The 18,060-nt window shown below is 39.7% G+C and overlaps 1 protein-coding gene across 1 annotated transcript in view; it reads left to right on the top strand.

The window, feature by feature from the left end:
• Nucleotides 1–4,421: 4,421 nt before the first annotated feature.
• Nucleotides 4,422–18,060, top strand: part of LOC118882965 (putative protein ZNF720) — a 31,489-nt gene continuing 17,850 nt past the window's right edge. Inside the window, exons 1-2 of the mRNA XM_036829404.1 lie at nt 4,422–4,525; nt 6,594–6,638. Of these exons, the coding sequence (XP_036685299.1) occupies nt 6,624–6,638 (15 nt within the window). The 5' untranslated portion in view covers nt 4,422–4,525; nt 6,594–6,623. The remainder of the gene's footprint in view (nt 4,526–6,593; nt 6,639–18,060) is intronic.

The following is an 18,060-nucleotide window of genomic DNA, read 5'->3' as shown; positions in this document are numbered from 1 at the left end:
CTCTGAATAAAGTGACTTCTTAGGATTTAAAGGGCTGGCACTCTTTTCTCCTTCATTTTTCTCTTTTTCACCCTTTGGGAGTCATACATTTAAAGACGAGGACATTCAAAAGCAACCACAAATACAGGAAAATTTAGAAAATACCACACATGCCCAAGGAGAGGTGCAGGCTCAGAAAAGACTTGAGAAGACCTTAAATTTTCACCTCAGACTGATCCCAGCCCAAAGACATCCTATAACAATTAAACAAACAAATAACACACTTAAAAGCCAGGGAAGGGAGAAAATCTGATCTTCAGAGACACGACGTTGTACGATTCAAATGTCCAGGTTTCAAGAAAAAAACCAAAAAACAAAAAAGAAAAAAACCACGAGGCATACAAAGAAAGAGGTAAAAAGAATTTAAAGAAAATGTCTCTGAGAAACACCAGATGGTGGGCGTAGTAAATAAAGACTTTAAAACTGTCTGAAACATGCTCTAAGACCTAAAAGATGATATGGACAAAGTCAAGAAAACAATGTATAAACAAAATTGAAATACCAGTAAAGAGGTTAAAAGAGCAAAAAGGAAAAAATTCTGGTGCTGAAAAGTACAATAACTGAAATGAAAAATGTAGTAGAAGAAGTCAAAGACAGGTTTGACCAAGCAGAAGAAAAAATAGTAATTGAAGATAGGTACACTGAAATGATAGAGTCTGGGAGCAAAAATAAAAAATATTGAAGAGGACTTCCCTGGTGGCGCAGTGGTTAAGAATCCGCCTGCCAATGCAGGGGACACGGGTTTGATCCCTGGTCTGGGAAGACCCCACCTGCCGTGGAGCAACTAAGCCCCTGTGCCACAACTACTGAGCCTGTGCTCTAGGGCCCATGAGACACAACTACTGAGCCCACGAGCCACAACTACTGAGCCTGCACGCCTAGAGCCCGTGCTCCGCAACAAGAGAAGCCACTGCAATGAGAAGCCCACGCACTGCAATGAAGAGTAGCTCCTGTTCGCCCGCAACTAGAGAAAGCCCGCATGCAGCAACAAAGACCCAACGCTGCCAAAAAAAAAAAAAACAAAAACAGAAATAAGCCCCCACCTTAAACCAACTAGATGTAACAGATGTATACAGAAGACTCTACCAAACAACAGGAGAATATACATTCTTTTAAAGTGCACAGGGGGCATTCTCTAGGATAGACGATGTTAGTCCACGAGTTAACTCTCAATAGATTAAAAAAGATAGATGTCATATGAAGTATCTTCTCTGACAACACCAGGATGAAGTTAGAAATCAGTAACAGAAGAAAAGCTAGAAAATACACAAATTTGTGGAAATCACAAGACACACTGTTAAAAAACCAATGGGTCAAAGAACAAATCACAAGGGAAATTAGAAAATACTTAGAGACAAATGAAAGCAAAAACAGTATACTAAAACATATGTGATACCGTGAAAGCAGTACAAAGTGGGACATTAATGCCTATCAATGATTACATCTAAAAATAAAAAGGAGCTCAAAACAACCAAAATAGAATAATAAATGTTAGAGCAGAGAAAACTAAATAGAGAATAGAAAAACAGCAGAAAAAAATCAACAAGCCCAAGAATTGGTTCTTTGAAACGATGAATGAAATTGACAGAACTTAAATTTGCTTGACTAAGGAAAAAAAGAGATGGCTCAAATTACTAAAATCAGAAATGAAAGTGGGCTGCGGCTTCCCTGGTGGTCCAGTGGTTAAGATTCCACACTTCCACTGCAGGGGGCATGGGTTCAATCCCTGGTCAGGGAACTAAGATCCCACGTGGCACACCACATGGCAAAAAACAAACAAACCCACGAAAGTGGGGACATTACTACTCATTCTACAGAAATAAAAATAATTAAAAGAAAGTACTATGAGCAATTTATTCTGACAAATTGCATAACATAGATGAAACAGATTCCTAGAAACACAAGACCTACCAAGATTGACTTGTGAAGAAATAGAAAATCTGAGGGAAGGAGATAAAGACGACAGAGTAGGAGGATGCTGAGCCCACCTCCCCTCATGAACACATCAAAACTACAACTACATATAGAGCGACTCTTGCTCAAATCGACCTGGGGACTAGCAGAACAGCTCTTCTACAACTAAGGTTGTAATGAAAGATCCGCAGAGTCTGGTAGGAAGGGAGAAGGCACAACCTGGTTGGGACCCACACCCCTAGTGGGCGACACAGAAGAGGAGTGGGATATCACAGGCTCGGGGATCTTCCCTGAGGAGTGAGGGGTTTAAGCTACACATTAGGCACCTCAGACCTGGCGTCTGACACCAGAAAAGATGAGCCTCCTTAGCTGGTTTGAGGAGTGTGCACAGAGTCGTGCTTACTCCTGGTCACAGCACAGAGGCAGTAGATTGAAAACTGCCTGGGGCTCTGGCCGGCTTGCCACGACCACCCCAGGGCACCTCCCAGCCCACACCAGGCTCTTGCTCCAGCCACTCTTGCTCTGGTGCTGCTTCCCAGCCTAAGGTGGAGGCTACTGTTGCCAATGACAGTGTGCACACATGGAGGGAACAGAGCTGGCTCACACCATGAATGTTTCTTTATCAATAGTAGACAAAAAAATCAGCAAGGACATAGAAGAACTGCATAACACCATCAACAAACTAGACACGATTTACAGAACACTAAACTCAACAATTGAATAAACATTTTTCCAAGTCTGCACAGAATATTCACCAATATAAAACAAATATTACATTTAAAAGAACTGAAGTCACACAAAGTATGTTCTCAGACCATTATGGAATTAAACCAGAAGTTAATGATAAAAAGATAACAGGTAAGTCTCCAAGCACTTGGAAATTAAACAAATACTTCTTAATAATCCACAGCTCAAAGAGAACTATCAAAAGAAATCAGAAAATATTTTGAGTAGAACAAAAATGAAAATATAACATGGCAACATTTGTGGTATATAGGTAAAGAGCACTTAGGAGGAATTTTACAACAGTAAATATTCATATTAGAAAATAAAGTTTCCATCTTAAACTAGAAAAAGGACAACAAAATAAAACCTAAGCATGTAGAAAAAAGAAAATAAGAGCAGAGGGCTTCCCTGGTGGCACAGTGGTTAAGAATCTGCCTGCCAATGCAGGGGACATGGGTTTGAGCCCTGGTCCGGGAAGATCCCACATGCCGCGGAGCAACTAAGCCCGTGTGCCACAACTACTGAGTTACTGAGACTGCTCTCTGGAGCCTGCAAGCCACAACTACTGAGCCCCTGTGCCACAACTACTGAAGCACGCACCTAGAGCCCGTGCTCCACAACAAGAGAAGCCACCGCAATGAGAAGCCTGCGCACCGCAAGGAAGAGTAGCCCCCGCTCACCGCAACCAGAGAAAAGCCCGCGCGCAGCAACGAAGACCCAACGCAGCCAAAAATAAAACAAATAAAATAAAATAAACAAATAAAAAAAAATAAAGATAAAAGCAGAAATCAATGAAATTAAAAGCAGAGAATCCATAACTTAGGAACAAAAGTCTGATGTCGTAACAAGATAGATAATAATACCACCACCATCATGGAATGTACAGTGAATTTAAAATATACAAGTTAATGCAAGAAGCAAAAAAATCAGCATTAAAGAATAAATATGCTACAATGGTTGTAGATTTATGTTAAGAATACATCCAGTCAAATGTATAATTCTTTTCATGGGAAAAACTAGTTCTAAAATATGTGGTTATTCACACACATACACTGGTTGTAGGTAGAACCCAGTTTTTTTTGTTTGTTTTTTGTTAAAGTAGTAAGAATAATAAAATGAATATCTAGATTCATTACCTATATTAAGCACTGAGGATTTTGCTATATTTGCTCTTCATAACTTTTTATACACAATATTTTAAATACTTAAGTATTACATCTCTAAAAATTAACTACATTTCCTACAGAACCACAATGCATACTATTAGACTATCTAAAAATAACAATAATTCCTTAGTATCACTGATAAACAGTTCAATTTTAATAAGTAAAAATTACCCTTATTTGTTCCCAAAATGTCTCTTGCAGCTGATTTAAGCCAGATCCAGTCTAAGCCAGATCCAATCAAGAACCATGCACTGCACCTGGGTGTTATGTTAGTAAAGTCACGTTCTAATCTATAACCTGTCGGTGCTTAGAAAACCTGGGCGCCAGGTAACAAGAGCCTTTGAAAGAGAAACTCTCATATTGCCCAAAGATGCGGGAGCAAGGAATTATGGGAAGTGCAGTTTTTACCCTGGAATTGCACTTCGAGTCTCCTTTAGCACATGCGTACTTCCGCTTGTAGCTGTAAGTTGTCTTTCCTCAGGCTACAACCTCGCTCGGGAGGCGGTTCCGGCGCTGCCGAGTCTCTGCGCTCTTCAGGGGCCTGTGCAGCCCGACGAGGGAGCGGAGGGTGAGCCCGGGGGGGTTGGGCGAGGGCCGAGGGGGTGCCCGCGCGGCTGAGGGGCGGGCGGAGGCGGCGGTGCGGAGGAGCCCAGCGGACCCAGCGGCGGGACCTCTGGCACGTGAGCTCCAGGGGGCGGCCTTGGCCGGGAGGAGGGACGGCTGGGCGGGGGCTCCTCTGTCAGTGGAAGGGGCCGGCCTCTGCAATACGGACGCGGGGGCCCGGGCCCCGAGCAGGCTGCAGAGTACGTGCGTGAACGTGCGGATCCGGGAGGGGGGCGCTGGCTGGAGCAATCGGAGCGAGGTTCAAGTCCCAGCGCTGTCACTGAGCAACCCTGGTAATGACAGTTAACTGCAGGAGGTTCAGTTTCGTCTTGTGCAAAACGAGAATATTAGTAATACCTGACTCATGCAGTTCTGCACTGTAAATGTAGCGTATATACCACACACACACGTTGCTTTTTTCCATAAGAGATCTTTCATTTCTAACAACCATCTTTGAGGTAGGCTTAACTGTCTTCATGTTAAGAGAGGGGACTACTGAGGCTTGGTGAGGTGAAGTGACTTACCCAAGATCACACAGCCAGCAGCGGTGGGAATCTAGTTTTCGATTTTTCAACTGTTTTTTCCTGCTCATCTCATGTTCTTTCTAGTAAACCACCCTGCCTAAAACCCAGCATCATTATTCATAGCATTGGGCCCTGATGTGTCTTTATAGATCCCAAGGAAATAATTGTGAAATACATGTGGACTAAATCATTACTTGGCCCTTGTGTTTTGGGGATTCTTGATGACTCTTCTGAGCCCTTGGACCAGGCAGCCCAATTGAGGTTTTGAGCCAGGTCTGCCTTGTCCAGCCTTTGTTCTTGGAGGCCTTTGAGTTTGTACATGACCCACCCCATGAATCTTGGAGAAAGTATGTATGTTCCATAAGGGTCAGATTGGGGACCTGTTTGAAAGCTTCAACTAAATTTAACTTGTCGCTTTGGTCTTGGTGCCAGCTTTCTTGGAACAAAGCAGCTCTTGAGATGAGAAGGAACAATCCCCAGAAACCCTGCCTGGAAGATTAACCCTCCATCTGAGACCTCTCACCAGAGGCTCAGAACAGAGGCTGAAGAGGCCCAAGAAAGACTATATCCTAGAACTTCCTGGGCAGAAGTAATTCTTGGTCCTCCTACACAGAATGAGCAAGGCTTGGGTGATGTCGTTACTTCAGAAGCCATTGCATACTGTCCAGTGAGCAGCTTTCAGAACTGAGATGAGGCTGGCAGCATGAGCAGGGGGCAGGCAGCACAGCTGAGGGCACCTCAGAGGAGGCTTTGTGAGGGCACAGTCCAGGGAAAGGAATCACTGCCCATAGAAGGGGAAATTGCCCCTCTTGCCCACCCTAATCAGCCCACTCCCTTCACTCTGTGTTTACTCTCTACACAATCTACAGAGATGCACCATTGCTCTTTTAATTCTGATGGTAAAAAAATCAAATAGTTCATGTACAGAGAGTTTGAAGATTTTTTTGTTTTGCCTTTATTTGAGAAGTGAAAAAAAAAAGGTCCTAGAGAATAAGTGACTTGTGTAGTGTCACAATTTATTAGTGGCATGCCCAAAGAACTCACTTCTGTCCGCTCTTAACAATTAAGTCACATCAAGTTTTTTTTTATTAAAAGATCCTTTTGATAAACCAAGTTAGAGTAAACAAAGTACCCTGTCCCTTTCCAGAAGATGTTGATGAGGATTTTCTAACTTAAGGGCCAAACACTGTCACTAAGAATGCAGAAAAACAATATAGCCAGGGCTTGCTTGCTTGCTTGCCTGATTTTATTTAGTTAGTTATTTTTGCAGTGTTAGTTCTAGTGAAGGCACAGTCTTCTCTGTATTGTACTTTGTTGTTATTAATTTTTCTTTCAGTCAGTGGGAGGGAAAGATGAATTCTGTATAAAGTAGTAAGAAATGTATACATTCATCCAATGAAAAATCACATTCTAAGCTCTCTGTGACCTGTCAGAGTCAGCGTAGACATATGGGTGCTCTTCCACAGGGTCTGTCCTGCGCTCCTTAGGGTTAAAGGGACAGGAGCCTTGTAGGCAGCTGCTGTGTGAAGCATCATAGGCAGCTGACTCTGAGAGCTGCGCAGCAGCCTGGGTTGCATAGGACCTCATTCTCTCTCCTTTTTCCCCATCTGTACCTTTACAGTTCTTTTCACTTTTCCAAGAGCAGCAGGAAATGAACAAATCACAGGTGAGTTGTTTATTCCCACTTTCTTTTACAATGGACTTTGTGCAATTTGTAAAAGAACAGGAATTAAAATAGAAAGATTGAAATACGTGAAAATCAACATCAGAGAAACGACAGAGTATCAGGTCAATAGCTGAGCAAAGTCAGCATATAGATGATATGTGCAGGTCCCATAATGTACCAGGGTTATCAAAGTCGAGCTGCAAATTGGCCTCTGATTTTTCTGACAGCAAAAGAGAACCCAGAGAGGAGTCTTTTAGAGTACTAAAACATTGGCACTGCTGTAACAAATCATCATAGACTGGTGGCTTAAGCAACACTTATTCTTCATAGTTCTGGAGTCTGGGAAGTCCAAGGTCAAGGTGCCAACAGATTTGGTTGGTTGATGAGGGCCTTCCTCCAGTTTGCAGACGGCTACCTTATCTTTGTATCCTCACATGGTGGAGAGAGGGGGCGGAGAGGGGCAAGCTCTCCTGTGTCTTTTCTTCTAAAGACACTAATTTCATCATGAGCGCTCAACACTTAAGGACCCAGTTACCTCCCAGAGGCCCCATCTCCAAATACCATCATGTTGGGGATTAGGGTTTCAACATATGAATTGGGGGTGGGGGTGGGACACAAACATTCAGTCCATTACAGAGTTTGAATAGACAGTTTTCCAATGGTCTTGCTTGGTCCAGCAGTAAGACCTAGGTCTTGCTTGGTCCAGCAGTAAGACCTAGACTATCTGGAAGAAGGCTAAATGGTCTACGTGCCCTTAAAATGGCTTTGCATAAATATTTCCCTCAGCTAGACTATGGCACTGTACATAAGACTGCCACTTACCCTGCTTTTTTGCCAGCACTTGGTGTTGTCAGACTTTAGACTTACTGCCAATCTAATTTCTAAGAAAAGCTCATCATTTTAATTTGCATTTCTGAGATTACTGACGAGCTTGTATATCACATATTTTATTGGCTTTTCATTGCTTTTGTGAATGACTTCATTTTTTAATTATATTTTTCTATATTTATTAATTTTTAATAAATTTATATATTTTAGACAGTGATTCTTTGTCTGTTATTATTTTTTAAATTTTACACTTTATTTATTTATTTATTTATTTTTGGCTGTGTTGGGTCTTCGTTTCTGTGTGTGGGCTTTCTCTAGTTGCGGCGAGTGGGGGCCACTCTTCATCGCGGTGCATGGGCCTCTCACTGTCGCAGCCTCTCTTGTTGCGGAGCACAACTCCAGATGCGCAGGCTCAGTAGTTGTGGCTCACGGGCCCAGTTGCTCCGCGGCATGTGGGATCTTCCCAGACCAGGGCTCAAACCCGTGTCCCCTGCATTGGCAGGCAGATTCTCAACCACTGTGTCACCAGGGAAGCCCTGTCTATTATTTTTTTGTGTGAATATTTTCTCTAAGTCTGTCCCTTGACGTTTATATCTACAGTGGCTTTGGCCTTATGAGAGTTATATTTTTATGTAGGCTGATCTTTTGATCTTTTCCATTTGATTTTTTTCCTTTTGAATTTTATTTTAAAATTCTTCTCTAACCCAAGATAATGTTATTTTTCTTTATTTTCATTTAATTAATATTAATATTATTTTTAAAAATATTTAAGCCTTGAATCAATCTGTAATTCATTATTGTAGATAGATGAGGAAGGAATCCAGCTGTACCTTTTAACACATAAAGCCAGTTGCACCAACTCATTATTAATCTTTTCCCCATTGAATTATAATGCCACAGCTATCATTCAGTGTATTACCATGTCTGCATACATCTATTTCTGGGCATTCTAATTTACTCCGTTAGTTTTTAATTCCTTTTTTTTTTAAGTTCATCTTGTCCTTTCTTACCATTTTTCTGGTCTTACTGCCTGATAGCTGACATCCTTACCTTATGCCTGATTTTCAGAGATAACTCAGGAATTGTTAGCAAACATTAAGATACTCTCTGTAGGTTTTTGGTATACACCCATTATCCCATTAGGTAAGTTCCTTCCTATGCCTTAAGTTTTGAGTGTCCATTATACCCAGTGTTTTTTTCTACACCTCTTAAGGATAGATTTTGATTACTAATTTTATTTCTTAGATGGTTTACCGTTTTTTTCCAGTTTTCTAAACTTTTTGGTTCTGTTTTTGATGCATATTTATTTTAAAAATTGTATATTTAAGTCTTCAAATTTATTTGCATCAGTGTGTTTAAAAGACTTATGATTTTTAAAATATTTAATGATAATTTTAATTCCAATTTTATCAGTTATTAAATTGTATATAATATAGAAGCTGATGATTACAAACAGAAAGACTGTGTTCTGGCTAGTCAAATATCTGAAAACCTAAAATTTCAGCATGTGGATCTAGGATTGATATTTTCAGATGGAGATAGTGTTCTCCAGATACTCTGCGAGAAGAGGACATGTACATTTGCTGTAGTGATGCCAGGCATTGCTGTATACCAAGCTATCATGGGCTTTTTTTTCTTTATGTGTATTTTTTTCTGTGTGTGTATGGATTAGGTAATGTATTCACACTGGAAAAATCAATACAATATAAACAATATATATAGATACACAAGGTGGATTCTCCCTCCTGTGTCTGTCCCTATCCCTGCAACCCCTTCCCTATAACCCCTTCTAGTTATAGGGAAGAAATTTTTGTATGTGTATTTTTCCATTTTTATTAAAGTGCAGAGACAAGTAAATATGATTTTATATCTAGATAGATAAATATATACATACATAAATGTATATTTCTATTCTTATGTGTATTTGTATGTATATATGTGTGAATACATATACACATGTAAATATGCGTATATATGTATGTGTGTGCATATATGATGGGTTTATTTTTTTTTCTGAGGAACAAGAGCCAAGTTTTTTATTTGTTCATTTCTTGAATCTGAAGTACTCTTTGAGGACATCCTTGTTCTCAGTCACCACATAACTACAACCAACTTTATGGGGTTTTCTGTCATTTTTACAGAGACCTACCCATTCCCCTAGTTTCCTGTTGTCATCAACCTTAACTAGGATGATTTGGTGTTCAGCACAAAGGGCTTCCACCAACCTGACGTATGTGTATTTATTTGTACACCCATCTTACCCGAAAGGATACACACATAGCATATAATACCTTGTTCTTTACCTTAATTTTTACATGTAAGAACATATACTGGAGATCTTTCCAAATTAGCATGTAGGAAAACTTACATTGTTTTTTTAAAAATAATTTTTAAATGAGGTGGAATTCACAAACTGTAAAATTTACCTTTTTAAAGTGTTAAATCCAGTGGTTGTTAGTACATTCACATAGTTGTGCAGCCATCACCACTATCTAATTTCAAAACATTTTCATCACCCCAAAAAGAAACACCCATAAGCAATTACTTTCCTATTTTCCCTCAATCCCCCAGTCCTAGGCAACCACTAATTGACTTTTTGTCTGTATAGATTTTTCATATAGGTGGAATCATACCATGTGTGGTCTTTTGTGTCTGGCATCTTTCACTTAGCATAAAGTTTTCAAGAATCATCATTACTGTAGTCTGTATCAGTACTTCATTCCTTTTTATGGCTCTTATATTTCATTGTACAGATATATCAAATTTAGTTAAGCAGTATTAGTTGATGGACATTTAGGTTGGGTTGTTTCCACCTTTTCACTATTATGAATAATGCTGCTGTGAACATTTATATACAAGTTTTTGCATGAACATATGGTTTCAGTTCTGTGGGTATATACTTAGGAGTAGGAATGGAATTGCTGGGTCATATGGTAACTTTATGGTTAAATTTTCGAGGAACTACCAAACTGTTCAATAGATGGGCTGTACAACTTTGCATTATTACCAACAATGCGCAAGGGTTCCAATTTCTTACATCCTCAACAACACTTGTTATTGTCCATCTTTTTGATTACAGCCATCCCAGTGGGTATGAAATGGGATTTCATTGTGGTTTTTTTTTTTAAAATTAATTTATTTATTTTTGGCTGTGTTGGGTCTTCCTTTCTGTTCGAGGGCTTTCTCTAGTTGCGGCAAGCGGGGACCACTCTTCATCGCAGTGCGCGGGCCTCTCACTATCGCGGCCTCTCTTGTTGCGGAGCACAGGCTCCAGACGCGCAGGCTCAGTAGTTGTGGCTCACGGGCCTAGTTGCTCCGCGGCATGTGGGATCTTCCCAGACCAGGGCTCGAACCCGTGTCCCCTGCATTGGCAGGCAGACTCTCAACCACTGCGCCACCGGGGAAGCCCCTTCATTGTGGTTTTGACGTGATTTCCTGAATGATTAATGCAGTTGAACGTCTTTACATGTGTTTGTTATTAGTACCCTCTTTTGAGAAATGTCTATTCAAATCTCTTTGCTCGTTTTATAGCATTAGCTGTCTCTGCGGTAGTCAATGGCAAGTTGTATACCATTTTTTCCATTTATGCCTATGCCAGGTATGAGGGCACGAACAGCAGAATGGAACTAAGTGTTTGTGTTCCTGGGAAGGTGCCATTAGCCGCTCTGCAGTGGGTTAGCAGAGTGAGTCCCCTCTAGCCCTCTATGTGATTGCTGACATGGACGGTGGGCCCTAAGACTCTGAGGCAACACGATCTTTGCCACCAGGGACAGACATTTTATTGCCTTTGGGGGTCCACAAAATAATACATAACCTGGAGGGGTGCAGATGACACCTTGGAGGATTTGTTGTCATAATGCTGACTAGTCCAGTTATATACTGTCTCAATCTACTTTTGCCATTTGGTTTCAGGAAGGGAAAATTTTTGGTCCATTGTGCCACTGCAGATCAGTATTACCCATTCTGGTATGGGGATCTTTTCCTGTCACAACATAGGTAATATTAAAGCAGGGGACTCAAGAGCGTGCCTGCACCTGGACCTGTATCAAGGGAATCACCAAGTGATTTGACCCAATGATAGCTTGAAGAAGGTCCAAGTTATTATGCATTGGCCAGGCCATTACAGTGGAATTGCAAGTTGAAAGAGACTTTATTCTGGGATGATAAATCTACCATTGTTTAAGTTTGCCTCCTCTTGCCACAACTGTGCAAATTCTTTTCAGGGTGTTGTCATCTAGGAACAACAAAGGAATGAAAAGAAGAAAGTTTAATGTTCCGATCCCCCTCCCACTCTGTCAGTCTTCTGAGACTGGATTTGCTCATGTTTACTACTTCTGTGGGGATCCATTGCCACTTTTGATTGACCCTACATGCGTTACAGTTTGTATGTGATTGAAGTTAAGTTCTTAGCTTAAAGTAGACTATCTTAACTATAAGATGTTTAATGTAGACCTTATGTTAACCATAAAGAAAAATCTCTAGTAGATAGACAAAAGGCAAAGGACTCAAAGCATAGCACTACAAAAAAAAAAAAAAAATCAAGTCAGCAAGAGAGTAAGAAAGGAACAAAGGAAATACAGAACAGTCAGAAAACAATTAACAAAATGGCAATAGTAAGTCCTTACCTATCAATAACTGCTTTAAAGGTAAATGGATTAAATTCTCCAATCAAAAGACACTGAATAGCTGAATGGATTTTTAAAAAACAAGATCTAACAATATGCTACCAACAAGAGACTTCGTTTTAGCTTTAAGGACACATATAGGCTAAAAGTGAAGGGATGGGAGAAAAAATCCATGAAAATGGTAACCAGAAAAGAACTGGAGTGTCTATACTTATATCAGAGAAAATAGGCTTTAAGTCAGAAACTGTCACAAGAGGCATTACAATGGATACCACAGAAATACAAAGGATTGTAAGAGACTACTATGAACAGTTATATACCAACAAATTAGATAGCTTAGAGGAAATGGATAAATACCTAGAAGCACACTATACCAAGAATGAATCATGAAGTAATGGAAAATCTAAACAGATCCATAATGAATAAGGAGATTGAAACAGTAATAAAAAACCTCCCAACAAAGCCTAGGGCTTCATGGGTTCCCTGGTGAATTCTACCAAACATTTAAAGAAAAATTAATGCCAGTTCTTCTCAAACTCTTACCAAAAATTGAAGAGGAAGGAACAATTCCAAACTCATTTTACGAGGCCAGTGTTACCCTGATACTGAAGCCAGACAAGAACACTACAAGAAAAGGAAACAATAGGTTAGTATCCTTGATGAACACAGATGCAAAAATCCTCAACAAAATACTAGCAAATTGAATTCAATATCACATTAAAAGGATCATACACCATGATCAAGTGGGATTTATCCCTGGGATGCAAGGGTGGCTTAACATATGTAAATCAATGTGGTGTACCACATTAACAACATGAACAAAAAAGTCATATGATCATTTCAATAGATGCAGAAAAGGCATTTGACAAAGTTCAACACCCTTACTTGATTAAAAAAAAAAAAACACACCTCTCAACAAATTAGGTAGAGAGGGAATGTACCTCAACATAATAAAAGCCATATATGACAAGCCCACTGCTACCCTCATATTCAGTGTTGTAAAGCTGAAAGCTTTTCCTCTAAGATCAGGAACAAGACAAGGATGACCACTTTTGCCATTTCTATTAATATAGTACTGGAAGTCCTAGCCATAGAAATCAGGCAAGAAAAAGAGATAAAAGACATCCAAATCAGAAAGGAAGAAATAAAATTTTCTGTTTGCAAATGACATTATGTTACATATAGAAAACCCTAAACACCCCACCAAAACAGTGTTCAGGAAAGTTGCAAGACACAAAATCAACATAAATATTATATGCGGGCTTCCCTGGTGGTGCAGTGGTTAAGAATCCGCCTGCCAATGCAGGGGACACGGGCTCAAGCCCTGGTCCGGGAAGATCCCACATGCCACAGAGCAACTAAGCCCGTGCGCCGCAACTACTGAGCCTGCGCTCTAGAGCCCACGAGCCACAGCTACTGAGCCTGTGTGCCACAGCTACTGAAGCCTGCACGCCTAGAGCCTGTGCTCCACAACAAGAGAAGCTACCGCAATGAGAAGCCCGCGCACTGCAACGAAGAGTAGCCCCCACTTGCTGCAACTAGAGGAAGCCCTCGCACAGCAACGAAGACCCAACACAGCCAAAAATTAATTAATTAATTATTTTTTAAAAATTATATGCATTTCTATACACTGAATCTGAAAATGTAAATTAAGAAACCAATGTACAATTGCATTAAAAAGAATAAAATACTTAAGAATATATGTAACCGAGGAGGTGAAAGTTCTGTACACTGAAAGCTGTAAAATGCTGAAGGAAACTGAAGAGCATGCAAATAAATGGAAGGATATTCTGTGTTCATAGATTAGTAGAATAATATTGTTAACATGTCTGTACTACCCAAAGGAATCTATAGATTCCATGCATTTCTTGACATTGGTCTCAGCAATGATTTTTTTAATATGACCCCCAAAACACAGGCAACAAAAGCCTAAGTAGACAAGTGGGAGTGCATCAAACTAAAAAGCACTTCTGCACAGCAAAGGAAACAACAAAATGAAAAGGCAACCCATGGAATGGGATAAAATATTTGCAAACCATACGTCTTCTTCTAGCAATCCCTCTTCTGGCCCAGAGAAATTAAATCAGTACCTGAAAGAGAAATCTGTGCCCCATGTTTATTGAAGCATTATTCATAACATTCAAGATACTGAAGCAATCTAAGTGTCCATCAACAGATGAATGAATAAAGAAATTCCATATACAATAGAATATTATTCAGCTTTTTAAAAAAGAAGGAAATCCTGCCATTTGTGACAACATGGATGGAGCTAGTGGACATTATGCTAAGTGTAATAGATAGATAGATAGGAAGTTAAACTCATAGAAAGTTAAACTCTATATAGATAGAAAGTTAAACTCATAGAAGCAGAGAGAAAAAAGTTGGTTGCCAGGGATTGGGGTTTAGGAGAAATGATATCTTGGTCAAAGGATATAAAGTTTCATTTATGCAGGATATGTAAGTTCTGGAAGTCTAACGTACAGCATGGTTGCTATAGTTAATAATATGGTAATATACACTTGAAATTTGCTAAGATAGTAGATCTTAAGTGTTCTCGCTACACAAAAAAGGTAACTACAGAGTCAGCCCTCTGTAAGTATGGGTTCCACATCTGTGGATTCAACTAACCGTGGGTTGAAGATATTCTTTTAAAAATTGAAGAGGGCTTCCCTGGTGGCTCAGTGGTTAAGAATCCGCCTGCCGATGCAGGGGACATGGGTTCGAGGCCTGGTCTGGGAAGATCCCACATGCCGCGGAGCAACTAAGCCCGTGCGCCACAACTACTGAGCCTGCGCTCTAGAGCCCGCGCACCACAACTACTGAAGCCCGCGCACCACAACTACTGAAGCCCGCGTGCCTAGAGCCCGTGCTCCACAACAAGAGAAGCCACCACAATGAGAAGCCTGCGCACCGCAACGAAGAATAGTCCCCACTTGCCACAACTAGAGAAAGCCCACGTGCAGCAACGAAGACCCAACGCAGCCAAAAATAAAATAAATAAAATAAAATAAATAAAATAAAATAAATAAAAATTTTAAAACATTGCAGAAATTTCCAAAAAGCAAAACTTGAATTTGCTGCACATTGGCAACCTTTACATAGATACTGAGGGATGACTGTATTCAAGGTAATGAATGTGATAATTAGCTTGATTGTGGGAATCATTCACAATGTTTATGTATATCAAAAAATATATACAATTTTCATTTATCAATTATACCTGAAAGCTGGAAAAAATTTTAAACCCCCAAAACTAACAAAAATATATAAATAAAACTTCTGTGGGAACTTGGGCTTGTTGAACATCAAGCATCCCCCAGTGGAGCATATAGAATGGCAATTGAGGTATCCCTACAGAAGCATGGTGAAAATATACTGTAGGCTGTTCCATGTGAATATAAATGGTCCTTATCCTCATCCCACATGAAGACTGAGAATAACAGTGTACGGTTCTCTGGTATGGGCTGCCACTGTCTCAGTGACAGTGATGATATCTGGCATGGCATTCAGCCTGTGATAATCCACTGTCAGTCTCCATGCCCCAGAGGCCTTTTTGACCGTTCAAACCAGGCTTTTAAATTGTGAAAGAGTGGTTTATAACGTTTCTGTCTGCAGCAGGTCCTCAATTAACAAAATAATGTCTTTTTCCCCACCTAGTATGCAGTATGCTTTCTGCTGGACAGCGTGCCATGGGTTGGGCAACCCTGGAGGCAGTCAGGAATGCACCAGCCTTCCATAATGGCTTAAATCTGACTTTGTTAGGGTGCATACCCCTTGAAGTAGTGATGGTGTTCAGTACTGCACATGGCCAAATTATCAATGCCCATTATGCACCCAGCAGTGGGAACCATAGTCACCAGCTGTTCAAAAGTGTCAAGGTCATGGAAGACAAGAAGAAACAAGGAACTGCTTGGAGTGTGGAATCCTGGATTAGATTCTGGAACCAAAAAAAGGGTATCAATGGAAAAACTGGTGAAATCTAAATTAAGACTATAGTTTGCTATAGGTTAATAACATACCAATATTAATTTCTTTTTATTTTTCTTTTTTGACCACACCATGCAGCTTGCTCAATCTTAGTTCCCTGACCAGGGATTGAACCCGGATCCTTGGCAGTGAGAGCATGGCGTCCTAACCACTGGACCGCCAGGGAATTCCCCCAATGTTAATTTCTTAATTTTGATCATTGTACTTTGTTAATTAAGATCTTAATATTAGGAGAAACTGGATGAAGAGTATACAGGAACTCACTGTACTGTTTTTGCAACTTGTCTCTAAGTCTAGAATTATTTAAAATAAGTTAAAAACTGCAAAGAAATCTTTAACTTTACTTAGTAGATCTGGTATTGGTATTATAATTCTAAAACTATTTTGTATCAAATGAATGGGTAAATATATTGAAGTAGTTGAGAACCAGGGTTCTATTAGAGGGAAATTACAGATATGGACTGGGGAAATTGTTATTGGATTTATTGGAGGACTCAATATGAATGCATGATTTAAAAAATAATAATAATAAATATTATTTTCCTGCTGTAGCTTCTGAAAGGGCCTAGGAATAGTAACCCATCTTTTGCACACCTAGTGGCTAGATCTTGATTTCCAAATACTCTTCCCCACTAAAAGAAACCTAACTCTGGGACATGGGAAGTATAAAGTCATTCTGGAAAATCATTTTATACTAGAAACAAAAATGTACTGAAATGCTTGATAAAAGGACATAGAAGGCCACCATTGACCATACTGAGACAGCTTAGCATCAAAAAGAATAACTCTTAATGGATTATTACACAACAACCAAAAAAATTTCATGAGTTCCTAGTGATACAGAAGAGGCATAGAAGAAAGAAAGCTCTTCTTTATGGAAAAAATGCCAGCTAGCAAATACAGAAGGAATGAGAATAAGAAAATCACCATTTTACAAGCCCTACAGTAATAATTGATTTGGCAAGAATCATCCATTGGTACTAAAACCAGTGACTGAAAGGTTGAAGGTGAACAGGCTAATTAATTATACGGTCTTAAAGTGTTGCTTCCTCTCGCTCTCCCCAGATTACTTATCAATTACAAGAGAAACTGTACCTTTACAATGGAGATTGCTGGTGATCACCACTTTAAATAATCATACTCAGTTTCACCAATAGAGGGACAATCTGGTGTTTAGTTCCCCTGTATGTTTCAATAAGAGGTATGTGATAACCCCTGTTATGTTTTTGTCCAAAATATGAAAAGCTGATCTGCATTTAACTATAAGGAGACAATCTGACAAACCCAGAATATGGGATATTTTACAAGACAACTGGCCTGGATTCTTTTAAGAAATCAATACAAATGAAAAAAGGTAGGGAGTCTGGTTTTCTGGATTAGAGAAGATAAAATAGGCATAACAACTAAGTGTAATATGTGAGACTGGATTGAATTCTAGATTGGGGAAATATTTTTAAACAATTGAGTAGTTTAAATTAGGATTGTGTGTTAGATTATATTATTGAATTAACTTAATCTCCTTAGGTGTGAATGTGATGTATGGGAACATACATGCTGATGTATAGAAGGATGAAATCTCACGATCATTGCAAATTTCAAGTGATTCAGCCAAAGGTATAATTATATGTAGAAAGAGATACAGCAAATATTGCAAAAAGGATTTAGGTGATTATTCAAGTGTTCATTTTATGTTTTTTCAATTTTTCTTTAAATTTGAAAATCCAAATGAAAAATTTAGGGATAAAAAACAGCATTGTGGCACATACCTAGCATCCAGAGCTTGGTGTCTAATACCATTCCCCACTGAAAGGAACCAGGACTCGTTGGAGAAATGGCTGATTCCAGAGCTGGGGCAGGATGGGTGTAAGATGAGCTTGGGACATCATGTTATGCCCTAAAGTAAGGAAGTATTCAAAGTAATCACAGGGCATGTCTGCTTGAAGGGGCTTCTGGGATAGTTGAACACCAAAATAATTAAGTAC

Source organism: Balaenoptera musculus, chromosome 16 (assembly GCF_009873245.2).
Source record: "Balaenoptera musculus isolate JJ_BM4_2016_0621 chromosome 16, mBalMus1.pri.v3, whole genome shotgun sequence".
NCBI lineage: Eukaryota > Metazoa > Chordata > Mammalia > Artiodactyla > Balaenopteridae > Balaenoptera > Balaenoptera musculus.
The sequence above is the reverse complement of the archived record's forward strand: the minus strand, read 5'-3'. Positions and strand labels throughout refer to the sequence as shown.